Here is a 25,521-nt window from a genome sequence, read left to right on the forward strand (position 1 = left end):
CTACTTTGTAGAAATTAGAAGATAACGAATGCAATATCTACTATTCTATTATCTCTGTATCCAATATAAGCTCAATAGTTAGATCTATACCGCAGATAATTATTACCAGTATCAAAACTTATATCTTGTAGCTCTTATAATATACGTACACTAAGCTCGATGAATAGCAGATAATTATCAATCCTATGGATGTGTATTACTGTCTATCGGTGAGTAGTATGAGTAGTATGTTTATCGATGAGTGTGTCTATCGATGAGTATGTTCCTTTCGGTGATGTGATGATCCTTTCGGTGAGGATCTGATGCGATGTTATGCGATGTAATGTTATGTGATGAGATATTATGTGATAGGATATAATATTCTCTTCTTTCTATGATCTAGGTTCCTAGGGATCTAGTTGTATTGTTTTTCTTTTTTCCTTTTCTATAAATGCGCATCAAGATAACTTCAGATTCAAATTTTCCATTTCAATGTCTCTATATATATATGGTATTCGCTGAAACTCATCGAACCCATTCAGAAAGCGATGCCATGGAAAATTTTCACTCGTTCACTTCGTTGGTCACCTTCGAGAAACGCGCCACGGAAAAGGCCAAATAGCCTAGAACGTGACAATTATCAACTACCATGGTGGGACCTTTGTGGCATGTCACAATCTCGACGTGCAAAAAAAATGGTTGCTAAGAGATTCGAACTCTTGCATCTTACGATACCTGAGTATTCCTGCAGTGTTCCGCAGCCAAGAATTTGTTATTCTTGAATCAGGCGCCTTAGACCGCTCGGCCAAACAACCAACTTTTTGCTTAACTTTGTAAAATATGGGTTGGATAATAGATCAAAATCTAAACTTCGTAAAGATAGAGAGTAGAATTTAGGATTCTAACGAATAGATGATTCCGGTTCCTCTCTGCTCGAACAATGTTCAAGATAAAGGTACTATTAATATTCTATGGTAAAGGTCTAGACATCCAGCTTGGTACAACGTTTTCTATAACAGACACGAACTGGTTACCAAATATGGAAGGAACGCGAGTGAATAACAGCACGACGCGACGCGATTGATGAATACCAAACTAGTCAATCAATTCGTATACCAACGATAAAATTATGATCTCGTATTATCTATTCCACCATCGACAAGAATATAAATAGACCCATAACTCGAAGTATCGATTTCTCTTTCTCCTGTTATTATTTTTATATTATTATTTTTTTATATACATTTTATTTACTATTTATTTTTAAGAAAACCGAACTCTTTTACATACATTAAAACGAGGATATTAAATTACTCTTATTATACCTTATATTTAGCACTAATCTTAATCTACAATGGAATCTTACAATTATAATATAACAGGATTAACTGGAAACGCTGCTTCCGAGCGCTCTCTTTATATAGTATAAACAATAACTAATAAAAAGATATATATAACTAACTGAAATACTTCTAATTCCAGTTCAACCTTGAGTCCTTTTATAATCTTTCCAAAATACTTTTTCTTCCACGTTTCTAATTACGTGTCGATACCTTTTCCTTTGTCAATAGTCATTCTTACTAGATATAATAGGTAACTTGGATAATACATGTCCTTTTTAGGTTTGTTTCATATCGGACCTCAATATACTTTATACTTCTCTGCTCCACGGTAATTCACTGGATTGGTAAAATATAAAATAAAATAAAATAAAATAAAGTTACTAGGATCTTACTTCCATTAGCTCGTAATTAGTTTCTCAACATAATTATAGCCTAGGATATTCTTGAAGTTCATATAATATCTCGTTGAAGTCATGCATGCATAAAACAAAATTCGTAATCATGAACACCGCTCCCAAAGTCCTTTCGACTAGGTGCTCCGCAGGACACTCTAAATACGTGTAGGTTTGATTAGGAGAGACTAACCCAGAACGCCTCAGTAAACACTCAGCAAAACCATACAACTTAACCGACCCAATACATAACTCTTGTACGCATGGCCGGCCGAAACCGTAGACGTGGCTGCAATCAAAAACAATCTTAATAATAATAATAAGATAACACTTACATGACATTTGACTTAATTCAACAAAAGATATTCAATTATAATTCAAGAAACGTTATACAGCTACAGACATGTACGGTGCATAACGTAGTTCGAGTCATTACTTCGAACTTCACAACTTCATAATAATTTTGACTGATTTCATGACAGTAATTACTTACTTAATAATACAATAAAACATACTTCTGTGTGACACTTGTAATTGACGCCAATACTTCGTAATCCTGATCGGATATCTTATAACTTATTCTTGGTTTTAGCCCAATAAACGTAATTATTTTGCTATTGTGATTGATTTTTCGATATAATCAGTAAATGAAATTAATCAGCGTTGTTAATTACATAGTCCGACTATTAAGCGTCTATTGAACCCAAAGGATTCCTTTTGTTGATGAATTAAGTGAAAATGCAGTGTCGCGATGTTGGGATTGGTACTTACTCCAGACATGTCGCCCGGAAACGTCTGTTCTTGAAAATTTTGTATCGTTATACATGGACGATTACATTCTTGTTTGAGATTCGTACTGACGGTAAAGCATTATAAGAGTACATTAATATCCTGCTCGAACAATATTTAAGATAGGTACTATTAATATTTTATGATAAAGGTCTAGACATCCAGTTTGGTACAACGCATTCTATAACAGACACGAACTGATTACCAAATATGGGAGGAACTTGAGGGAATACCGGCACGACGCGACGCGATTAATGAATACCAAAATAGTCAATCAATTCATATGCCAACGATAAAATTGTGATCTCGTATAATCTATTCTACCATCGACAGGAATATAAATAGACCCATAACTCGAAGTATCGATTTCTCTTTCTCGTATTATTATTTTTATATTATTATTTTATATACATTTTATTTACTATTTATTTTTAATAAAACGAACTCTTTTACATACATTAAATTGAGAATATTAAATTACTCTGATTATACTTCAAATTTAGCACTGATCTTAATCTACAATGGAGAAATTAGAACTACAATATAACAGGATTAACTAGAAAGCTGCTTCCGAGCGTATCCTAGTTTTAAGGTATAAAAAAGAGTGCGTGTCTTTACTATATTTGACCGTCGGTTCATATCTTTACAGAAGAGTTGTACCAAACTTCCCGCTAGACCTACAGGATAGATGTTGATTGTCGTTACGGCGAATATAAAACATATACACTATAAAAATATAGAAAAAGAAACAATAAGTCAAAAACGAACATAAGAAAAAAGAAAATAAATAGGCGTAACCATAAGAAAAGAGACAAGAAACAGATTGAGAAGAACTCAGACATGTAAAAGGAGAACATGTTTATAGATACTTGAATACTGCAAATGGAAGAACTTTATGTATATTAGAAAATTTGTATATTTGTCTATAAAAGATCTATAGGGGGAAATTAAGAAAGAAATATAATTATAGAAGCATTGCAAATTCAAACAATAATCATCCACGTATCACTTCCTTACTGGAACAAGAATATCGTTACAGGAAACTCGCAGTTTTCAGACGTAATTACTGACTCAAACTTAATAATTAAAGTTATGTTATTATATGATAGCGCCACGTGATATTAGCAAATTCGTAGGATACTGTATTCATTTCACATACTTCATTTATCATGGAAGAGGCAGTAGAGTAGAATGAACCAATTGACAGCGTAGTTGATAAATCCTTATTTTCGTTTTACCTTTTGCCAATTCAGTAATTTTTCATATCTAATTTTCTGAGCATATTGGGAAAGACTCCGGTAAGAAAGAAAAAATTATTTCATAAAATGGCATTTTTTTTGGTTGTAAAAAAAAATGTTGCTCACCATCTATATTTTGCAAAAAGGAAGGCAGAAAAGAATGATTTATTGAAGGAAACATACATGAATGATCATATGTAAAACAACCGAAAGATTAGTATCAAATAAGGTTATGAATATATCATGGAACGAATCAGCCGTATTGATTGATAGGAAATCAAAGTTTCAAGCTCGTTGTTGTAGAATAAAAAACCAAAATGATATCCCAATTCTTTTACAGAATCTCATTAACACAAATAAAAATGTAAGTAAAGCATCACATATACATATGTTTGCTTGGAGAACAGGCGAACTCTCTGTCCAATCTAATGTTGAAGACAAGGCCAAATCAAAGAGGAAGAATACAAAGAAAAAAACCCATGATCATCCAAATGATGTGATAAAAAATATTCAGCAAGGTTCATCAGATTGTGGAGAGGCAGGTGCAGGTCAAAGATTATTAACTTTATTGGAGCGTTCTAATATAGTAAACGTTTTAGTGATTGTGACTAGATGGTACGGTGGGACGCCTTTGGGATCTGCTCGCTTCAGGCATATTTCATCAACCGCGGTGGAAAGTTTGAAAAAAGGCGGATTTTTAACATAATAGTTTAATTGTAAATTAAGGTAACATCATATACATTATACAATCTAGGTGAATGAATAATCTGATCTACAAGCATTCTTAACTAAGATAGTTTACCTTATGAATCTCGGAAGCTGGAGCTTAATCAGAGTATGTGATATATTTTTATGACCGAAAATAAGAACGACATACAATAGGGGATGCTTGGGTTTTGGGATGAATGGACGACAGAGGCATCGTATTACATAAATGATAGGGCATGAGAGACAGAATAATATATTATGCACAAAGAAGAATTAGAAGAAAGAGAAGAAAAGAAAAGAGATGAAATGTTTTCCTACGGGTTATTAGTGTACGAGACGTGGCGGAAGGACCAGTCGAGAGCAACGGAAATGAATAATTCATGAATATATAGCAAGAGGAACTTTTAGAGGATATATCTTAAATATGCTTAAATAAGAAAATAACCAAGTATTAAATATACTATCAAATTAGAACACTTTGTGTCACGGTATAATTCCTATTATGTTACAGAATACCAAAAAATAATTGAAAAATTTGAAAAAATTAATTGATTTCGCCCAGGATCGAACTGGGGACGTTCTGCGTGTTAAGCAGATGCCATAACCGACTAGACCACGAAACCTATTAATTCGTGTTTAATTGGCCTTAGAATTAAGGTTATATCACTATTATTGGCACCGCAATCTTACTTTATTTTGAATTTACACATCGTACAAGTAAATTTCACCCAACTCAATAAACAAGGTAGTGACATAATGGCGGTATATACGTAGCTCTTTTTTCTATGGCTTTTGACTTTGGTAAAGTAAAGGCGGCTAGATATAACTTTAATTGAATTATTTTAACGCCGGACAGAGTCCTATATAAAAGGAAACGATGACTTCTAATGAACCAACAGTAGACCTTAATTTTAAGCTCCAGTCAATTGTTTGGAAATTAATATGAATAACAAATCATGTCATATAGCACGATGTGATGTGCTGTTAAAATTATGAGTATATAAGCGAGAATTTCTCTTCCATATACATTTTACACCTAATTATATATTTCTCTCACATTAAGGGGAGGAAGGGGGGGAAGCAGAGTGTCCCTGAAGGGAGGTGTCTGGAATAAGTACCAGCTCCAACAACGTGCTACTCTCTTACACTTCATTTATCAACATTACTTCGACAAGCTATAAATTTCTTTTGTACAGGGACGTTTTGCTGTGTGGATCACATTCCGTCTTCTCTGTAATAAACGTATCTATTCTAAGACCCTACTTGAACCATTTTTAATAGATATATTTCTCATTTAGTTTTTAATAACGCTTTGACTTGTTTAGAGTTTTATTGAAGGCATAAAGAGTTCGTCGGGTTTTTATTTACTTTTGTTCTTCTATTTGAATATTCGGGTCAATATGGAAGAAAATTTTACTTGTACATTTTTAACATACAAAAATAAACATAAAAACAATAAAATGGACTAAATCACTCCTCAAAAAATTAGTTTGGTCTTCTAATTGATATACTCCCGATTAAAGTTATTGTAAAATGATGGAGGAGAATATATACTAGGTCTCCATTATTAAGAAAAAAAGCTTACTTATTTTATTCCCTTTATCTCCTCCATCTTGAACTACATATCATATATAACTGGTAAATTGTAATATTATACAGTCTTTAGTAATCAACTGTTTGACCTTTTTCTCCAGATATACTTTACCACTAATTTTTTTAGAAAAATTATAATGATCAATAAATTTCTGATGTCTGTATAGTTTGGCGATGTAATTAGAGCCCAGAATAAATCCCTAGTTCGATAAAAGTATGAAATTCCGAAAAGAAAGATCCTAGTCTACATATATACGTACAATCTACCGAAGAAGTCTTTTTTTTCCATGGTTGCTTGGACCAAGCAGACTTATAAACCATCCGTGTCCTGTATCGATTTTTGGGTAAAATTATATAACAAATTTTCGAATCTTTAGCCGTACTTTAAAGTTATCCAAACTTTTATCTGATGATGATAAATGAGAAACACCTGCAAACCATCCCATATGTTAAGATATCAGACCTATAAGAAACCTTAAGGAATACCTCTATCAGAATAACAAATTCAGGAAATATACGAATACTTTAATAAATTATGGCACACGAAAAACAACCGTTGCTTCCAACATATGAAAGGGAAGAACAAAGGAACAACTATAGAGACGTGGGCAAGTCAGTCAAGCGCAAACTCCTAGGTGTAATTGCTAGGTATCTATTTATAGTTATCGTCACGTTGCTTTTCGCTTTTTTAGTAGTTCAACTTTCAACAAGAGATTATTTAGAACATTCCACTTTTGAGGTTACGAGTTTATATCCGACAGGTTTGACGAAAGATAATGATATTAGATTTTCTTGTTCAATGAGAATCAAATTCAACAATAATTTTGAGTATGATGGAGAGAGAAAGTTCGATAATTTTATTAATGAGAAATTTGTGAAAGAGCTTAAAATAAGACTTAATAAAGGAAAAATATACAATGCTCCGGCAACGCACCACCACGAAAATAATATACATGGAGAACATGGTGAGGGATTATTAGGTGCCATATACGTCGATGACCAGCCCCCATTAGTATTAAGTGGTAGTAATTATCAGACAGTTAAATTTCACGGTATCATAAAACCAGAAAATGATAATCTTTGGGACACTATAAAACATTTTAGAAAGACCAATATTTGGATCTTCGCCGACATTACCTTAATCAGAAGTCTTAAATTCTGGGAATCTTTCCCATTAGTTAGACATGGACGTGTATATATTAAAATATAATTATAGAAAGCGATTATACATTATTTGTATATTCCTTATTTTCAATTAACGCATATAGTTTTGGTCAGTCAAATATTCTTTTGTAACTGCAGCAAGGGCAACATCCATCACAGCCAAACCGACAATTTTATGAAGAGTAACTTCACGTCCATTTCCCAGTTTTATCATAGATTTTGAATCATCTTGCTCTTTGCGACTAAATACCGTTCCGTATTCTTTTAATTCGTTAGGCTGAACATCGTTGCTAATTAATTCTCCAGCTTCTGCAAGTGTATGTTCTTTGGAATCAACGATAATCTTAACACCTTGTTTTTGAAATTCTTGAATTAATTCATTATCACATTCATGCATACTTGGTCTATAACTACCAATCAATGAAATATATGTTTCCTTGCATATCTCTGCATTACTACCCTCGAATGCATCGGCTGCGTTTAAATCTTGAAATAATAGATGTGGTTCCAATGATGGAATACATCCAAATATGATATTACTTTTCTTAACATGTGAACAAACGGCTTTTTTATCTTCTAATTTAACTTGATTGATATTAATATTAATCGAAGTAGAAGGCGAACCAGTCATTGAATACATGGCCTTTGACATTCTCTTCTTAAATTCTTCCTCATTCAATTTCTTGGTATGATAAAAGAATGTAATATCAATGGTTTTATGATGTGAGGAACTAAAAATTGATAATAATACCTTCAAACAGATCAAGGCATGCCACCTAGCTTGTAATCCAGTGCCAAAAATCACAATATTAATTACCCCATTTGTTCTCAGTTTATTTTCATTTTCGGAGTGTAGAAATCTATGATTCAGAGGAATACAACTAACAATAGCAGTTCGAATAGCTGTCATTTCTTTTGCCTCAAAGACAGCCAAGAATTTACCTGTGTGTGGATCAGTAATCGTAATTGAACCTTGCAGACCATCTGGGCTGCCAAATAAGGTTTTCACACCAACGTAAGCATTAGCAATAACTGGCATAATTATATGAGTGACATGGTTACCATTATTAGTTTCAATATCCTTAATTATCCTAGGTGGTACAACGGTAGGATCGTCTGTATACATCTTCAATGACTGAGTTATTGCATCGAAGATATGCTCAAGACCATCGTTCGGTAGTGATAGAAAGAATTGCTCTACCACTTTATCGGTTACCAATTCTTGAAGTGAATTCTCCATTAAATGTATTTAGAAATCAAAGTCTATTCTCTTTGACGTTAAATGCGGTCATGTTATCAGTCATCGAAGAATTATCCTTTGCTTTATTTGCAGACTATGTGAAATTGCTCCAGTTGGCCTTATAATCATTCAAGGGCAAGCCTTATCACAAACACTGTTATGTTAGGTGAAGTTATTATAACCCTAGAAACCTTTATTTAAACTATTTTACCAAACCCTTCCTAAGAGATCTCCGAGATCCTTAATTACGTAACATTGTGTAAACGACGTACACAGAGCAAAACAAACTTGATAAGTAAAGTAAGGTAAAGTAACACTGGTGGTGACTGAATGATATTATTCCTCTTCTTTACTTAGGTGTCTCGTATCAACTTATTTGGGATTTTCGATAAAAATTCAAGATAACTGGCTACAAAAAAAAACTGACTGGTGAACATAGTCATCGACACACTCATTAATCTCGATCTAGAGCAGAGCTCGTTATCGTACATACCGTACGTATGAATTTACTGAAGAGAACCACACTCCAGATGCACCTGCCGTACCCATCAATAATGGTCCCCCAAACTATGTGATATTTATGTACCTTGTTAGACTATAAACTGTTGATGTGAGGAAAACAACCTTAGACTTTATTAAGATAAGCAAAGGATTAGTAACAAAATTGGTGACAATGTCTGACTTTTCTATTTCAACAGCGTAATTGTGGTAAGTTTTTTGATTCATATTTATGTTGTGTGTAAGCAAAGGATATATTTGCTGGAATGATACTTGTAGTAAGTGTTACTATTAATATCCTATGGTAAATGTTTGGATATCAAGTTTGGTACAATGTCCTCTAATATGAAGCGAAATGATTACCGAACCTGGTAAATGCTGGAATGATATTCTTGCTATGTGGTACTATGAATATCCTAAGATGAAAGTTTAGCTACCACGCTTGGTATAATGTCTTCTAAGATGACACGAAAAGTTTATCAAATATGGTAAAGACGGGAAGAACCACAGATACCGACGTGACGCGACTAACATTGAGTTGACATGTCTGTCAACGAAATATATTCTCGAGTTTCTATCCTGCCATCAGGAAGGTATAAATAGACCAATAACTCGAAGTTTCAATTCCTGATTTTCCTGTTGTTATATTTTTTATATTTTATTTTTTTATACTTTATATTTTTTATTTACTTTCAAGAAGAATGAACTCTATTACTTATATTATCAGAGACTATTAATCATAATTGAAATTAACTCCTATAAAGCTTATTTACATTCAAGATGGAATTTTACAATACGAATAACACAAGATATCAAAGATTGGATGCTTCCGAGCGATATTCCTTCCTTCAAGCTACTTCATACTTAAGCACTTAAGTATGTAATTCCTCGTGAGATTACTGCAGTGTATTTGTATGCTGTTGTGATTTTATTTTTCTCAAAGATGTACTTGTTTTTCCATAAACTATATGATATGCATTTCCTAGAGAATGTCCGCCCTCTTTATATCCTTTTGAAAGGTTCTTGAATCTCCTCAAGGCTTTGACTCGAGCCCTTGTTTTACCACGTATCTAATTTCTCGAAACAGTTGCTCTCCAAAAGCTTCTACACAACCTGCAGGATTACGCTATCTAGCAGGATAAACCTGCACTGGAGATCTAATATTAGCTTTTTGGTCAACGGGTAGTTAAGATCAAACTTCAAGGCCTCCATATACTTCAAAAAACAAGAAACAGGCGCAGGTGGTTTAGTGGTAAAATCCAACGTTGCCATCGTTGGGCCCCGGGTTCGATTCCCGGCTTGCGCATATCTTTTTTCAATTTTTTTGGAACTTTCTCGAGCGTCTATTCACCGAGAAATATGATACGTATTTTATACTTGTTTAGGTAAATCTGATGATCGATCGAAGTGGGACAACTACTTAATCGTCTACCTTCCTATGCTGAGGTGATAACAGAGAAATATCAGGAAATTGTTTTAAAGTACCGCTTCGTTTTTGCCCCCTCAAATAGGTAGGTCATTGTATAAAAATTTATTTGCTAAAAGGAACATATAACCATGTCGTCAAGTATCCTAGAGTCTGATGTTCCTAGTTCAAAGGGGGAACCTAAACCTGAAATTATATCAACGACAGTTACAACAATGGACGAAAACGGTAATACTATTGTGAAGATTAAAAAGAAGAAGAAAATAAAAAGGAAAAAAAAGAAGGTATTGAAGGAATCAACAGCAGAAGCTGCTGAACTGGACGAAATTGTGAACGCGAATAAGGAAAATGATAATAAGAAGATAACACCCGTAAAAGAGGAAAAAGGAGATACAATCAAACCTGAATCTACTCATGATAACTCTACTAAAACAACCGATAATGAAAATATAGACGCAACCAATACCGAGGAGAATGGTGTAGATCCTCTAAAGAAGAAAAAGAAACTTAAAAGGATAAAGAAAATAAAAAAGGTGAAAAAGAAGAAGGTTCCTACTCCTGAAAATGATAAAGTTGGGTTAGACTCCATTATGGTAGGTATCGAGGAATTTTTGAATGATGATGAAAACAAAGATGTGGCCGTTAACATCGTTAAAGCACCATCTGAAAGAGCGAAAGAATCATCCATTTCAAAGGAAATGTTCTTAGATACAAAGGATCCCGACTCACTTGATGGAATTTCCAAAGAACAACCTTCAACAACAACAGAATTAGCTGATTCGGAGCTAAAAATAACCAAAGACCTGAACGATATCAAAGACTCTAAGTTGGATACAGATACTGTTGCAACCGAACAAGTTTCAACTGGTATGATAACAACTGATATTACAGATGAACCAATTGGAAAAGAGACATTACATGATATTCACGAAGAAGAAGAAGAGAAAGATAAAGAACTGATTAATATTTCCCCAGATATTGAAGGTACCGAAAGTAATTCCAATACGGAGGACAGGACGACGGTAGTAGTTGACCAAGAAGAGAAAGAGAAAAAGAAAGAAGAAGGAAAAGATAAATTACATCTTGAGAACAGCTCGTCAGTGACTAATGATGAACATACAAACCTCTTAGCAGATGGTGAAAACAAAAGTGACACAATTGATATGCCTGAGGATAAGTCTTCAGAGTTGGAAGATTCCAAGGAAGAAGGGAAAGCTGCGGATGCGTTAAAATTAGAGGATACTGTAAAGGAAACCACTTCTCAGATAGATATGCCAGTGGTTACCCATGACATAGAAGTAACTCCCTCTGAAATTAATGATCCAACACGCAAGGGTACTATTATTGCTGCGGAGCAACTTTCATCAAAACCGTTACAAAGTAATGTCTCCTCAGAAAAGGAAAGCCACAGGGAAAACATCGATACTATGGTCTCGAGTACTGAACCCGAGAAACAAGCGGTCAGTTCTTTAATACATCTAAATCCACCCCAACACTTGGAAAACGAAGAAGAAGAAGAAGAAGAAGAAGAAGAAGAAGAAGAAGAAAAAAAAGGAAAAGAAAAAGAAGAAACTGTTAATGTATCTGAGGACAATAAATCAAAATTGGAAAAAACTACAGACAAATTAGAAGAGCAATTAATTAAGACTACAGACACATATTCTATCAGACAAGATATAGAGGTCCCGACAGATTTGAATCCAAAGATTGCTATGGATGTCATAGCTTCCGAGCGTGAAAAAAAGGAAGAGCTAATAGAAAACAAGGCGGAGCCTAATATGGACAATGGCTTAGACAAGACTGAATCTACCGAGGTTGATGCTAATGAAGAAGTGAACGAAGAATATAAGGGAGAATTGCAAGGGGAACTCAAAGAGGGTGTTGATGAACAGCTTGATACAAACAATAAGACTAACCATAATGCAGTTGATCAAGAAAAGGAAGTTGATAATTCAAACGATGTTGAACTAGCTACACCTTCAATTGGTTTAGACACAGCGGAGAACAATAAAGGACTATTGGCGCCATCAGAGGGGATTGAAAACACTGATAACATAAAGGAAGAAGCCATGAAACAGTCCAAGAAACTTGAAGAAGACGATGGAATTCATGGATTATCTTTTGGAGATGCTAGTCAAACTAGTACCGAAAAGGATGGAACTTTCAATGAACCGGGAACTACATTACACGATGCAGCAGCAAAAGCCAATACACCCGCAAATTCTACCATGGCAGATATACTAGCTGAAACAGATGCATTTTTAAATTCATTAAATCTCGATATGGTTGATGATTCAGAAATTAACGATCTTTTATCTATCGGTACCAAGGAAAAATTAAATCCTAATACCAAATTAAATGGGACTGAAACAATAAAATCACCTATCAAGAAGGAAAAAGAAGATGACTCGACTTCCTCTACTATTAAAAATAGCGAAATAATTGAACATAATAAGAAGCAACCAATATACATCTTTACCTCGTTAGCTGGTGGTGGATTCCATATGATACCGAGAACCAATAGATTAACGACAATCCTTACAGCTAACAGGGTTGAGTTTACTTATCGAGATTTAGGAACTGATGATGAAGCTAGGAAAGTATGGAGGACGTATGGGAAAGGTAGATCTTTACCTGGTGTTGTTAGAGGGCGAGATGATATCATTGGTAATTGGGAAGAGATTGACGAAGCCAACGAAGATTATAGACTACACGATTTATTATATAATACATTATAGAAAGCTTCTTGGATGAATCTTTATACACGTACGAAAAAAAAAGATGAAAACTACTGAAATCTCTGAGGTTTTTCTTTTGTTTGGAGTTCAATAGTGGAGACCTCTCCCCTAGTTTAAACCCAACCGGACTTTCCCTAAATGGTAACACACTTTTTTAAGCCTTCGTCCGTTTCTACAAAAGTTTGGTTTCATTTATTGTGATTTCGATTACCTGCGTAGTGCAGAGCTGAAGAACAAAATACAAACCAATCTTCCAGAGTATGGAGGAGGGGGGGGGGAGCTAGAAAATTATTTGCAGACAATTAGCCGCCGAGCTCAGACGTTTACCCCTTAACCCACACATCACACTGATGCCCCACATTTTGCTCCACAGGTTTCCTCTACAACAAGAGAACATTCCTGAGGGAGAGTGTGGTAAGTCGACTCTCATTATGTAGGGTTTTCGGAATCAATCTCCCCTGAGAAACAAGCGCACATCAGGCCAACATGCCTCGGTGATTTCTTGGAACTGGTCAAAAAATATCACCACAGACTAGCGGGCGCACAATTCATTCCCCGAGTCAACCAACTTCCTTCCAACCTGCCCCCCCCCCCCCTTCGTTGTTGTTTACGTTCTTGCTTAACTGCGAAATTTAGACCTTCGACTGCCTTCCAGTTTGGGAAACTCTAGAACTTTGTCTTTTCGTTGCTTAACCCAATTCGGGAACATATATATAAGGCGACATTGCATATCGTTGCTTTTTCTTTTTCCCAACTTTATTATCTCTTTAGGCGGTTCAGTCATTTTTTGGTCTAGCTGCTGAAAAATTACATACAACATTACATAACTCTCGCGAAAAGTGTTACTATTGCGGAAGCATACCACACTTTAGTACAACTTACCAAACAACAGTTAAGAGACAAAAGAACAAACCATGACTCGTGACTTGAAAGAACATTTATTGTTCGAAATTGCAACAGAAGTCGCCAACAGAGTTGGTGGTATCTATTCTGTCTTAAAATCCAAAGCACCAATAACAGTAGCTCAATACAAGGAAAATTACATGTTATTAGGTCCCCTAAACAAGGCGACTTACCAAAATGAAATCGAACAATTAGATTGGACCTCAGAGGAGGCATTCTCTGGTGATTTGAAACCCATCCAAGACACTCTCCATTCTTTACAATCTAAGGGATTCAATTTCGTCTTTGGTCGTTGGTTAATTGAAGGTTCTCCAAAGGTTCTATTAATAGATTTGGATTCTATTAGATGGCGTTTAAATGAATGGAAAGCTGATCTTTGGTCATTAGTTGGTATCCCATCTCCCGAATATGATTCTGAAACTAATGATGCTATCTTATTAGGGTATGCTGTCGTTTGGTTCCTTGGTGAATTGACTCAATTAGATCATAAACATGCTATTATTGCTCATTTCCATGAATGGTTAGCAGGTGTTGCATTGCCCTTGTGCAGAAAGAAGAGAATTGATGTCGTTACCATTTTTACAACTCATGCTACTTTGTTAGGTAGATATTTATGTGCTGCTGGTGATGTTGACTTTTATAATAATTTAGCAAACTTTGATGTTGATCAAGAAGCCGGTAAAAGAGGTATTTATCATAGATATTGTATTGAAAGAGCTGCTGCGCACACTGCTGATGTGTTTACTACAGTTTCACAAATTACTGCCTTTGAAGCTGAACATCTTTTGAAAAGAAAACCTGATGGGATTTTACCAAATGGGTTAAATGTTGTTAAATTCCAAGCCGTTCATGAATTCCAGAATTTACATGCTTTGAAAAAGGAAAAGATCAATGAATTCGTTAGAGGTCATTTCCATGGTTGTTTCGATTTTGATTTGGATAATACTTTATATTTCTTTATCGCTGGTAGATACGAATATAAAAATAAAGGTGCCGATATGTTTATTGAAGCATTGGCTCGTTTGAATTATAGATTAAAAGTTGCTGGTTCCAAGATGACAGTGGTTGCTTTCATTATTATGCCTGCTAAGACAAACTCATTCACCGTGGAAGCCTTAAAGAGTCAAGCTGTAGTTAAATCATTGGAAAATACAGTGGATGAAGTTACTAAAAACATTGGTAAGAGAATATTTGAACATGCGATGAGATTTCCTCATATGGGCATTACATCAGAAATCCCAACAGATTTGAATGAACTATTAAAACCATCTGATAATGTTTTGTTAAAGAGACGTGTCTTGGGATTAAGAAGAGCTGATGGCCAATTACCACCAGTGGTTACTCATAACATGGTTGATGATGCTAATGATCCAATCTTAAATCAAATTAGACATGTTCAATTGTTTAATAATACAAGTGATAGAGTTAAAGTTATTTTCCATCCTGAATTTTTGAATGCTAATAATCCAATCTTAGGTTTAGATTATGACGAATTTGTTCGTGGTTGTCATTTAGGTGTTTTTCCTTCATATTATGAACCATGGGGTTATACTCCAGCTGAATGTACCGTTATGGGTGTTCCATCAATTACCACCAACTTATCAGGGTTCGGTGCTTACATGGAAGACTTGATTGAGGCTAATCAAGCTAAAGATTATGGTATTTACATCGTTGATCGTAGATTTAAGAACCCTGATGAATCTGTGGAACAATTAGTTGATTGTATGGAAGAATTCTGTAAGAAAACAAGAAGACAAAGAATCAACCAAAGAAATAGAACAGAAAGATTATCAGATCTATTAGATTGGAAACGTATGGGTTTAGAATATGTTAAGGCAAGACAACTAGCATTACGTAGAGCATATCCAGATCAATTTAAACAATTAGTTGGAGAAGAATTGAACGATACCGATATGAATACTTTAGCTGGTGGTAAGAAATTAAAGATTGCTAGACCATTAAGTGTGCCTGGTTCACCAAGGGAACCAAGATCAGGCAGTACAGTGTTCATGACTCCTGGTGATTTAGGTACTTTACAAGATGCCAACAATGCTGATGATTATTTCAATTTAAGTATGGATGGTAGAGCTCTTGATACTGATGATACAGAAGAAGATGAAGGTATTGCTGGTGTAGATGGACCTCATTAAATTTAGGACGAGATATTGATTATCATGTTCAGATTGTAATTTTTTTTTCCCCAGCATTCTTTAATCACATGATGTTTTTTATTTCGATCCGATAAAAAGTCACTATATTTGTTAACCGAAAAATGCCTCAAGAGATAGTTATGAAAGATTGTTAAGTGCTGGCATTTTGAAGACGAGAACTCTAATTTCATGCATTTTTTTTTAACGAACCTAATTAATGATAAATTTTGATATACTGTATACATACACATAGATAATATAATTTTATAAATTTAATTTTAACAATTAATATTTTAATACATTTACTGTTGGAGATATTCATTATGTAAAGTCAAGAACCAAAGCATGGTTCATGTAAGGAGTCAAAGATAGCGAATCAATGGCGCTATCATATTTTAAAAATTCGGACTTTCCAGTAATCGTTTCCTTTTCGGGAAGAAAATGACACGGAAATGAGAGATGTAAAATTAAATGCAAATAACTTTACTTCCCGAAAAGGTCCTTCGAAGCATATCGCCAAATCAACTCAAGATTATAACGTACCTTCACATTTAACCACGCCTACGGTTAAAAGTAATTGTATTTGCTGAAGAAACTGGAAGGAGTTGTATAGTGAAAACTTATATAAAGGCAAAAAGATGGGATAATATACCTCAAGACAATTTCAAAGTAGAGGGGTTCGCAAAGGAAAAATGTGAAGAGTATACCAAGCCTATTTTAAAGTTTACAGGCAAAAGATGGCTGGTAATTTCTGTATGTACACATTGTACAGCACGCTTGATTCCGTATTTTAAACTTTTTCATGATGGCATTTTATTTCTACATAGGCGAAAAGAATCCAAGTACAATTAAAGCCAAGGTGTGATGGTCCAGCTGACAAATACTTTCTTGCTTTTGAAATAAGACAAGAGGTACAAAGGTTTTCCTCAAATGAACGACCTGTAAATATTAATTCTTTTTTTGCGACGAGTATACGTGTTTGATAACTTCAGCCAAAAATACAGAAGTTTTTAAAAAATCAAAGACTGAGTCCAAGGCAATACTGTATGAAACAAGCGGTAAATATGTATTTTTACATAGAACTTTACAAACATTTTGTACTACAAACATTTTGCTTACGAGGAATTTCTATGCAAAAAGTTTCATAAAAGGTTCAAGCAAAGTCGATTCAGAGTAAAGTAGTACTGAATAAAGCTTTAACTTTTTTCTCCGTTTTGATTACTCTAACATAAACTACCCTAAATAAGCTTACATCTGTAATTTAACGATGTTATCAAGCTGAAATAGATATCTCGTCAAGGATAAATTGACAATAAATCTTGCTTCTGCTTTCTCTTTATGTCAATTTTCATTCCGAGGCTTTATACCCAATAAAGCTTACTTTTTTTCTCCTTGTACCGTGGAACCCTTAACTGAGGATTAAAGTCAAACAGTAATTAGTATAACTAACCATTCCAGTAAGTATCAGTAGATTATATACCAAAACCATATTGAAGCCAGAAATAATATGGAAGTTACGGCACTACCACATTACTCTAGGTATGTGCATTCCGCGGGGCGCTAAACTTAAAAAACAATCCGCGGGGAAATTTCCCGGATTTGGAAATAAGATTCGTCCGTTATATATAGACAAAAATAGAACTAGGGTAATCTATAATCATTGGGAGATCATATGTATCAAAGCAGATCCTCCTAGATGAACACTGACAAGGCACGAACCATCAACAAATTTGTCCTCTTCAGAGATTTACATTTACATTTAATATTAAAGAAAACATAACCTTTAGAAGTCTTTTAGATATAATCCTTTTGAGACGACAACTACAACAGTAACCAATTTACAAAGTACAAAGAGGAGATTTAAGATATTTCAGGAATCATATACTCTTGGAAGAAATACCAAAAAAAATGAAAGAAACAGAAGTTGAGCAACCACTTGAATTGAATTCAGAAATTAAAGATGGTAAATGGCCACCATCGCTAGTAACCAAGAAAGATTATGAATTCGGGAAAACATTAGGGGCCGGATCATTCGGTATAGTAAGGCAAGCTAAAAGGATATCTTCTAATGAAGAAGTTGCCGTTAAGATCTTATTGAAACAAGCTTTGAGGGAAAATGCTATACAATTGAGAATGTTGTATCAAGAATTATCTATTCTTAAGAAATTACATCATCGTAATATTGTGGAATTTAAGAATTGGTTCGAAACTGATGATAAGCTTTATATTGTAACGCAGTTGGCGACAGGAGGTGAATTGTTTGACAGGATTATTATGGAGGGGAAATTTACTGAAGATGATGCTGTCAAAATAATTGTACAAATATTATCTGCGGTGGAATATATTCATTCCAAAAATATCGTCCATAGAGATTTAAAACCAGAAAATTTACTGTATTTAACAAAGGAGAAGGACTCTCAATTAGTTATTGCTGATTTCGGTATTGCTAAAGAGTTGAAAAGCGGCGAAGAATTAATTTTCAAGGCTGCAGGTTCCCTGGGCTATGTGGCCCCCGAAGTGTTGACTGTCAATGGTCATGGTAAACCTTGTGATATTTGGTCATTAGGTGTTATAACGTACACCCTATTATGTGGATATTCAGCTTTTAAGGCAGAGACTGTAGAAGGGTTTTTAGATGAATGTATAGCAAATGATCAACCTGTTCAATTCCAAAAACCTTATTGGGATAATATCTCTCAAAGTGCCAAAAATTTCATCTTGAAATGTCTCGACCTTACTCCTGAACAAAGACCCACAGCTACAGAACTATTGAAAGAAGATTGGATTACTACAAAACTTGAATACACAAGCAATCTTCTTCCTTCTTTCAAGAAACAATTTGATGCTAGAAAAAGGCTTCGTGATGCTATCGAAATTGTTAAATTAAGAAATAGAGTTGAGAAATTGAAAGAACTGTATTGCATCCCAGATGAATCCGATGTGGAATTATCTTCTGGTACCTGTACAGATCCTAATGATTGCGTCTGTATGGCTATGAAGAATAATTTAAATATTTCAGATAATAATCACGTACGGATCCCAATGTGCTCTCAACTTACTCCAGAACAAAAGAAAAGGAAATCTCAATTACAACAAAGAAATTTTGCTCAAATTGTTAGAATGGCAACGAATAATAAGGAAAAAATCATTAGCGCTCGAAATTCTGGTGCTAATACCCCCCTATCAAATTCAAATTCTGGTTCAAACTCACATTTGGGAGAGAAAAAGCCAGCCAATGCTAATGCTGATACTGGGGAAGTTACAAATACGTCAACCCAGAATTGAGGGTTGTTTACAAACACATCTGCCTGGCCAGTAAAAAACAGACAGTAACCAAACTTCAAATAAACCAGATGTGCTTTTTCGTAGTTGCCTGGCTCAATAATATATATATTCCCTACTACGATTTCATACTGCTATCAGTGTTGTGTTGTTCTTGATTGAAATGTCTGGGATCTGCTATGTCTAATATTGTTTTACATATATAATCGTATATTCCATCTTTTTTGTAACTTCATCTATACTCATATTCCATAGGAGCTATGCATAAAAAGAAATCATGTATTTAGAATGGTGATTTCATGTTATATATATATAAACTACGTTCTAGTCTAAATACGCAGGTCTGATAGGTACTTAGTTTACTATTCCTCCTGTTTCATCTTCATCCATATCTATATCACTATCATATTCAGTATTATAATTGACAGGATTTCTTTGCATTCTTCTTAGTTGTCTCTTTCCAGGATTCATACCAGCATATTCAGTTTTCAATTTTTCAAATTCAACAAGAATATAATACATATCCGATAAATAATCTCTTAGCATTCTTAATTTATTTCTTGCGGTATTATACCTTGGATCCTTTGGTAATGGATGTTTATTAATGGTACTATCATCAGTACCCTGATCCAAATCAGGTGTTGCCTCCATTTTATTATCATCTTCTTTAGGCAATTCAATTTTGTAAGATAATAATTCAATAAATTCCTTTAAGGAGTTACAATCATGACACATTTCATACCAATATGGTTTCCCCATGGTGTCAACACCTTTCATTGTATCTCTAATTAACGATGGTGAATCATGATAAAAAATTTTAAATTGAGAACTCATTAATTGACCATAATTTTCAAATAGTTGGAAAGTATTAAACTCGCCTGATTTGAAACTTTCCATCAATTTTTTTAAAGTAAGTAAATCTGTATATGTATTAATTGATTCAGTTTCACAATAAGTTTGTAACCTTGGTAAATAAAAATCACCCATATGTGGTACTCTACCAATGAAAAATTCATGTGATCTTAATTTATAAAGTTCATCATCAAATGGACTTCTTATAGGATCATCATTTGTTTCAGTTTCAAAAAGTTTATTCCATTTATCATATAATTCAATATTAATATCTTTATTTTGTAACTCAGGATGTGATTTCCTATATTCTTTAATTTCATTTAATATGTTCAATTTATTTGCAAAATCTTCATTTTTCCTCTGTTTAATCAATTTTTTGAAATGTTTCTTTTGACGACGAATATCAAATCTTTTCTCCACTAAGGCACATAATCTTCCATATTTAACAAAACATGTATCCATACCTTCAACTAGATATCTTGGAACATGTTGAGTTTGAACGCTGAAAGCTGGGTCCTTTTTGAAATGTGTCAAATGTTGAATTTCACCATGGATCAAATTAGAATTGGCAATACACCAATTTATCAAAGTTCTAAGTAAGATGATTCTATCCTTTGGTAACAATGCGAGAAGACCTGTTTTTTCTAATTCAATGGATTGTAATGGATTCAATTCAATCGGTAAGGGATCATTCTTATCCCATTGATAAATGTTTTTCGTTAATATGATGGGCTCCTTTGGATCAACGAATGGTCCTTGATCTTCCATTGGGAATAAAGCAGATATTGGTTTTTTCTCTTTGTCAGGATTGTATGATGATGATGATTTATTGTTAGTACGCCATTCACGTGGATACCCCCAATCATAAGAATTTGAACGTAATTGATTTAATAATGATTTTTTGGATGATGATGATGATTGTAAGAATTCTTCCATTGTCATTGGTTCAAATTCACTGTTTTGTTTGCTAGTGAATAAAAGATTTACCAATGAATAAAATAATAAGTTCATTTTATCTTGTGCTGCCACTACTTCTTTAATTGGAATATAATCCTGATATAATAATACCCTTCCTTGTTGTAATTGCAATTGAGTTTGTTGTTGCTGTTGTTTTGGAGTAATACTTGGTACTAATTCAGGATATAAATTTAAACCAATTTCAAAATCTTGAAATGATAAATTTTGTAAATCAGAAGTTAAGAATCGATTAAATTTATTGATAAAACTCATAATTTTAATTACATCGCCTGCATACGGTACTAATTTCATGTTTGGATTTTTCAATCTTGAAATTATACTTTGTTGACTTTTGATATCATTTGATAGTAAAGGAACATTGGAACTCCAATCGGCTGGGTTTAAATCTGGTTCATGAATTGGTGGAGGAGGAGCTTTTTTAACCTTATTAATTGGAGTCGCAATTTTACCTGCAGTAGTGGTTGCTTCAGGATGGCCAGCTGTGGTGGCAGCCAGTTTTTGATTCTTAGTTGATTTCTTTTCAATTTTTCCTTTCCCCTTCGATTTGATAGTAGTATTATTTTTCTTCTTCGTAGCATCAGTCTTCGTAGTTTCCCCATTCTTGGCTTTCACTTTAGTAACTTTTTTCTTTGGCTTTGCTTTTGCTTTTGGTTTTGCTTTTGGTTTTCTAACACTATCTTGTACGATCAATGATGCAGCTTCATCTAAAGCTAGATCAGTTCTTGGTTTACGAACACGAGCTGATCTTCTTAAACCTAATGCAGATAGATCAATTGATGGTTCTTTGGTATCAATAGTTACAGCCGACGAGGGAGGAACCTCCTTCTCTAATGTTGCGGTTATATTTTGAGTTGCTTTATCTGCCTCTGGCATTGTAGCGGAAGTGGTACTAGCAGTAGTAGTAGTAGTAACAGTATCAGCTGTATTAGGGTTAGTTGATGAGGTGCTGTTATCATCATTGATAGATGCATTAGTTTCTGGGGAATTGAGTGATGATGATGAAGCGGAAGTAGGAGGTACTGTCGTATCATTAGCAATAGCAGAATTAGTCACCTTAGCACTGTCGATATCTCCCATATTTGAATTGATAGCCTATTGAATTGTCTTAGAGTATTCTCCAGTACGTTACTAGTCTTTTTGCCAATGTAAGTGTACTTTTGAAGAAAGCAGTTTATAAAGTGAAAAGTTTTCAAGAAAGAAACTGGAGTGGGTAAATTTGTTTGTTGTTAAAAAATGTGTCGGTTAGGATTCTTTTACAAGCGATGAGCGATCGACCAACAAGGAACAGAATACAGAGTAATGATACATATATATGCATATAAAGAAACAACATTAGCCCAACGTGTTACTGACAATGCCGTAAACAATAACTAGTCGTTATATATAGTAGAAGAAACTGGCTTTTCTTATCAAGGCAATTAAAACTTAATTTATAATGCCATCTGTTAAAGAAACGTCTGTGGTTTTAATGTTTTTCTGTCTTTGAAAAAAATAATTGACGGAAAAAAGAGTCTCCCGGGGGCGAGTCGAACGCCCGATCTCAAGATTTCGTGTTTTTGCAATTACAGTCTTGCGCCTTAAACCAACTTGGCTACCGAGAGATGATTTTATGTTTTTTTTGCATTTGCAGATGATTAGGTTTTATTCTTAGAGGGCTGTTGGATTCTAGAGTCCAATAAATATAGAGAGAATTAATATTAGAAGTAGTAGTACTTCTGTGAGGAGATCAATAAGGATAGCGTCAAGAGCAAACAAAAGTGTTGAGTGTATATTATTAGACATAATAACCAATGGGTTCAGCATTATCGAAAACCTCTGAGGAGAAGAAAAATGTCCAAACATTCACAAATTCAAATATTCAATTGAATTTATCGGATACTATTTTGAATGAATTACAAATGAGTAAGAATAATGATTTAATTAGGAAACATAATGCTGAGAAATTCGTTGAAGAAAAAGTTAATGATAGACTTAACGAGTTGGAAAATGATACTTTGAAGAAATTTGAAAATGAATTGAATTTATCTCTGTTACCTGATGATGATCACGATAATAATAATAACAATGAGAATGCTATTGCATCGAAGGATGCGGAAGGAAAGGAGATTAAAAGCTCCAAGAATTTAGATGATAAAATAAATAAATTGAATGAAAGGATAAATCAATTTGAAATGATGAAAATTAATAAATTGGAAAATAACTCTGAATTGTCTGAAATTAGGGAATCTTTGAAAAATTGTCTTTTACAAAATGAGGGGAAACCATTAAATTGTTACCAAGAAATGGAACAATTTAAAAAGTTGGTTGTCTCTACATAATCCGCTTGGAAGAAACTTATTGTAAATAAAATATAGATTGATTATATTCGAAAGAAAGGAGAAAAAAATTGTTGTTCTTCTCCACAAAAGAACATATAAAATGAGATATGAGTGTATATTTTTACTTATATAAAACTTTAAACTTTTTTAAAGACTTCATGAGAAAACAAAGAGAGAAATTTATGAATGTTTGATCACTTCTTTTCGTATGGCTTGACCGCACGATTTACCATCTACAAACCCAGTCCCTTGTACATTAAAATCAAAGCGCTATCACTTTCACCACCACCAGCTAAAGCTTCAATTTTTTCCTTCTCTACAACAGTAACTTTATCATCATTAAATTTATACCATTTATTTTCATCATTTTCATCTCTCATGAAAGCTTGATAATGTCCCGATTCAGAATTTGCACCTTGATGTGTTATAATCCCAATCAAATTATAAACACATGATGGATTTTCCCCCTGTCGTAAATCCTTAGGGAAACATTTAGCATATTCATTTAACCAATATTCCTTCTCACTTTCTTCAATGGCCTTTTCAGTTTCTGCTTCTTCTCTTGGTGTCATTAATTCATTAGTAGAACGTGCAGTTGGACTTAATTTTCTTTTCTTCAATTCACGTTCCTTTTCTAATTTATTTTTTTCCACTTGTCTCATTGCATCACGTACTTTAATCTTTTCTTGTTGATATTCAGGAGTTAACATATCAGAAAGATCCAATTGGAATGGGAAGACAACTTTACGTAAAATCTTTGATTTCTTACCAGTAGATCTTTTCCAATAAAATCTAACATATTGAACTGTTAAAAATTTAGGTAATTTAGTAATTTGTTTATCTACAGAATAAGTTGAATTTACACCTGTTATTTCAGATCTTTTCTCAATACTTTCATGCATAGATTCAATCAACCCATTCTTCATGAAATTGGTGGAACTTGATATATGACATTGCAATTTCAAATCATTTTCATCTGTTTTAATTTGAACATCATCTTCATTATTAGTATCTTTAATTGTGGTCTTGAATAGTATGGTAAAATCATTACTAAATTTATCACCAAAGACAATGCTAAAAGTATGAAACAATTGAGTAAATAATTCTTCTGCATCTTGTTGTTTGTAAAACCCTCCTCGAGGATCACGTTCTGCGAATTGTGGGTAACATTTTCTAAGGACTGTTAAAAGCATCATTGGCATGACTGATTTGAAGTTTTTTTTCTCTAAATTTTCAAAACAACGTTTAATTTCTAATACAATCTTATGATGCATTTCATCCTCTGGGTTATATGTAGATGATTGTGCAGGAGGTTTATAATCTAGGATCATTTGTCTAATATCATCAGTTCTATAAAGAGCTTGTAACGTGGCGTTCATATAACAAGTATTCCCCATGTTTTGGAATCCAATAGGTGTGGAATCCATTTTTTGCAATTGTTGATCAGGTGACAAATCTTCAATGAAATGATTTTGAGATTTTGGTTTGGTAATCAAATTAGCATCAGGAGTCCCTAGCATCATTATAGTGGAATTAGGTTTAATAACTGAATCCAAATCTGTCATCGAGTCATTTGAAAGACCTCCTTTAACCATATATTTTTGACGAGATATAGGTACTTGAGTTAACTCTTCCGCCTGAGTCTTTAGTTCAAGAGCAGTTGTGGTCTTGGATGGTATAGATATTGGGTATAGTTTCCCTTGATGTTTAATATTAAAATCTAAAGTTTCAATAGCAGACATGATGAAAGGGATATATGTTGTACTTAATCACTTTTTTTTGACGGACCTTTTAAAGAATAACACGAATTAAGTTTCTTGCGGAATAACTAAACTAAATAACTGAAAATAACTTAGAGATCTATACTTGGGTAAAATTATATCTCTAACCTCGAGTACACCTTTAATATTATGCGACTTACATGCTATAT

General features: G+C 33.8%; 9 protein-coding genes and 4 non-coding genes across 13 annotated transcripts; 7 read left to right on the plus strand and 6 right to left on the minus strand.

Moving 5' to 3' along the window:
- Nucleotides 1-675: 675 nt before the first annotated feature.
- Nucleotides 676-756, minus strand: NDAI0Htrna14L. The gene is given in 2 exon segments: nt 676-720; nt 676-756. It is a non-coding gene; the product is annotated as a tRNA-Leu (tRNA).
- A 3,172-nt stretch (nt 757-3,928) lies between these two features.
- On the plus strand, nt 3,929-4,447 carry NDAI0H03470 (uncharacterized protein; the record flags this gene model as incomplete). Its single annotated transcript, XM_003671715.1, has 1 exon — nt 3,929-4,447. One exon carries the CDS (start codon nt 3,929-3,931, stop codon nt 4,445-4,447), a length of 519 nt encoding a protein of 172 aa, XP_003671763.1.
- A 551-nt stretch (nt 4,448-4,998) lies between these two features.
- NDAI0Htrna7V lies at nt 4,999-5,072 on the minus strand. The gene has a single exon. It is a non-coding gene; the product is annotated as a tRNA-Val (tRNA).
- Nucleotides 5,073-6,577: 1,505 nt separating this feature from the next.
- Nucleotides 6,578-7,252, plus strand: NDAI0H03480 (uncharacterized protein; the record flags this gene model as incomplete). The annotated part of the gene is made up of 1 exon (XM_003671716.1): nt 6,578-7,252. One exon carries the CDS (start codon nt 6,578-6,580, stop codon nt 7,250-7,252), a length of 675 nt encoding a protein of 224 aa, XP_003671764.1.
- Nucleotides 7,253-7,297: 45 nt separating this feature from the next.
- On the minus strand, nt 7,298-8,446 carry NDAI0H03490 (uncharacterized protein; the record flags this gene model as incomplete). Its single annotated transcript, XM_003671717.1, has 1 exon — nt 7,298-8,446. The coding sequence occupies one exon, from the start codon at nt 8,444-8,446 to the stop codon at nt 7,298-7,300; it is 1,149 nt and encodes a 382-aa protein (XP_003671765.1).
- A 1,733-nt stretch (nt 8,447-10,179) lies between these two features.
- On the plus strand, nt 10,180-10,250 carry NDAI0Htrna10G. The gene has a single exon. It is a non-coding gene; the product is annotated as a tRNA-Gly (tRNA).
- A 251-nt stretch (nt 10,251-10,501) lies between these two features.
- AIP5 (Aip5p) lies at nt 10,502-13,108 on the plus strand (the record flags this gene model as incomplete). Its single annotated transcript, XM_003671718.1, has 1 exon — nt 10,502-13,108. The coding sequence occupies one exon, from the start codon at nt 10,502-10,504 to the stop codon at nt 13,106-13,108; it is 2,607 nt and encodes an 868-aa protein (XP_003671766.1).
- A 914-nt stretch (nt 13,109-14,022) lies between these two features.
- Nucleotides 14,023-16,161, plus strand: GSY1 (glycogen (starch) synthase GSY1; the record flags this gene model as incomplete). Its single annotated transcript, XM_003671719.1, has 1 exon — nt 14,023-16,161. One exon carries the CDS (start codon nt 14,023-14,025, stop codon nt 16,159-16,161), a length of 2,139 nt encoding a protein of 712 aa, XP_003671767.1.
- Nucleotides 16,162-18,069: 1,908 nt separating this feature from the next.
- On the plus strand, nt 18,070-19,446 carry CMK1 (calmodulin-dependent protein kinase CMK1; the record flags this gene model as incomplete). The annotated part of the gene is made up of 1 exon (XM_003671720.1): nt 18,070-19,446. The coding sequence occupies one exon, from the start codon at nt 18,070-18,072 to the stop codon at nt 19,444-19,446; it is 1,377 nt and encodes a 458-aa protein (XP_003671768.1).
- Nucleotides 19,447-19,797: 351 nt separating this feature from the next.
- IOC3 (Ioc3p) lies at nt 19,798-22,350 on the minus strand (the record flags this gene model as incomplete). Its single annotated transcript, XM_003671721.1, has 1 exon — nt 19,798-22,350. One exon carries the CDS (start codon nt 22,348-22,350, stop codon nt 19,798-19,800), a length of 2,553 nt encoding a protein of 850 aa, XP_003671769.1.
- A 434-nt stretch (nt 22,351-22,784) lies between these two features.
- NDAI0Htrna5Y lies at nt 22,785-22,835 on the minus strand. Its single transcript is given in 2 exon segments — nt 22,785-22,821; nt 22,785-22,835. It is a non-coding gene; the product is annotated as a tRNA-Tyr (tRNA).
- A 228-nt stretch (nt 22,836-23,063) lies between these two features.
- On the plus strand, nt 23,064-23,591 carry MIC19 (Mic19p; the record flags this gene model as incomplete). The annotated part of the gene is made up of 1 exon (XM_003671722.1): nt 23,064-23,591. One exon carries the CDS (start codon nt 23,064-23,066, stop codon nt 23,589-23,591), a length of 528 nt encoding a protein of 175 aa, XP_003671770.1.
- Nucleotides 23,592-23,824: 233 nt separating this feature from the next.
- Nucleotides 23,825-25,333, minus strand: UBP6 (ubiquitin-specific protease UBP6; the record flags this gene model as incomplete). The annotated part of the gene is made up of 1 exon (XM_003671723.1): nt 23,825-25,333. The coding sequence occupies one exon, from the start codon at nt 25,331-25,333 to the stop codon at nt 23,825-23,827; it is 1,509 nt and encodes a 502-aa protein (XP_003671771.1).
- Nucleotides 25,334-25,521: the final 188 nt, after the last annotated feature.

The sequence above is a fragment of the Naumovozyma dairenensis genome, chromosome 8, assembly GCF_000227115.2.
Source record: "Naumovozyma dairenensis CBS 421 chromosome 8, complete genome".
Classification (NCBI taxonomy): domain Eukaryota; kingdom Fungi; phylum Ascomycota; class Saccharomycetes; order Saccharomycetales; family Saccharomycetaceae; genus Naumovozyma; species Naumovozyma dairenensis.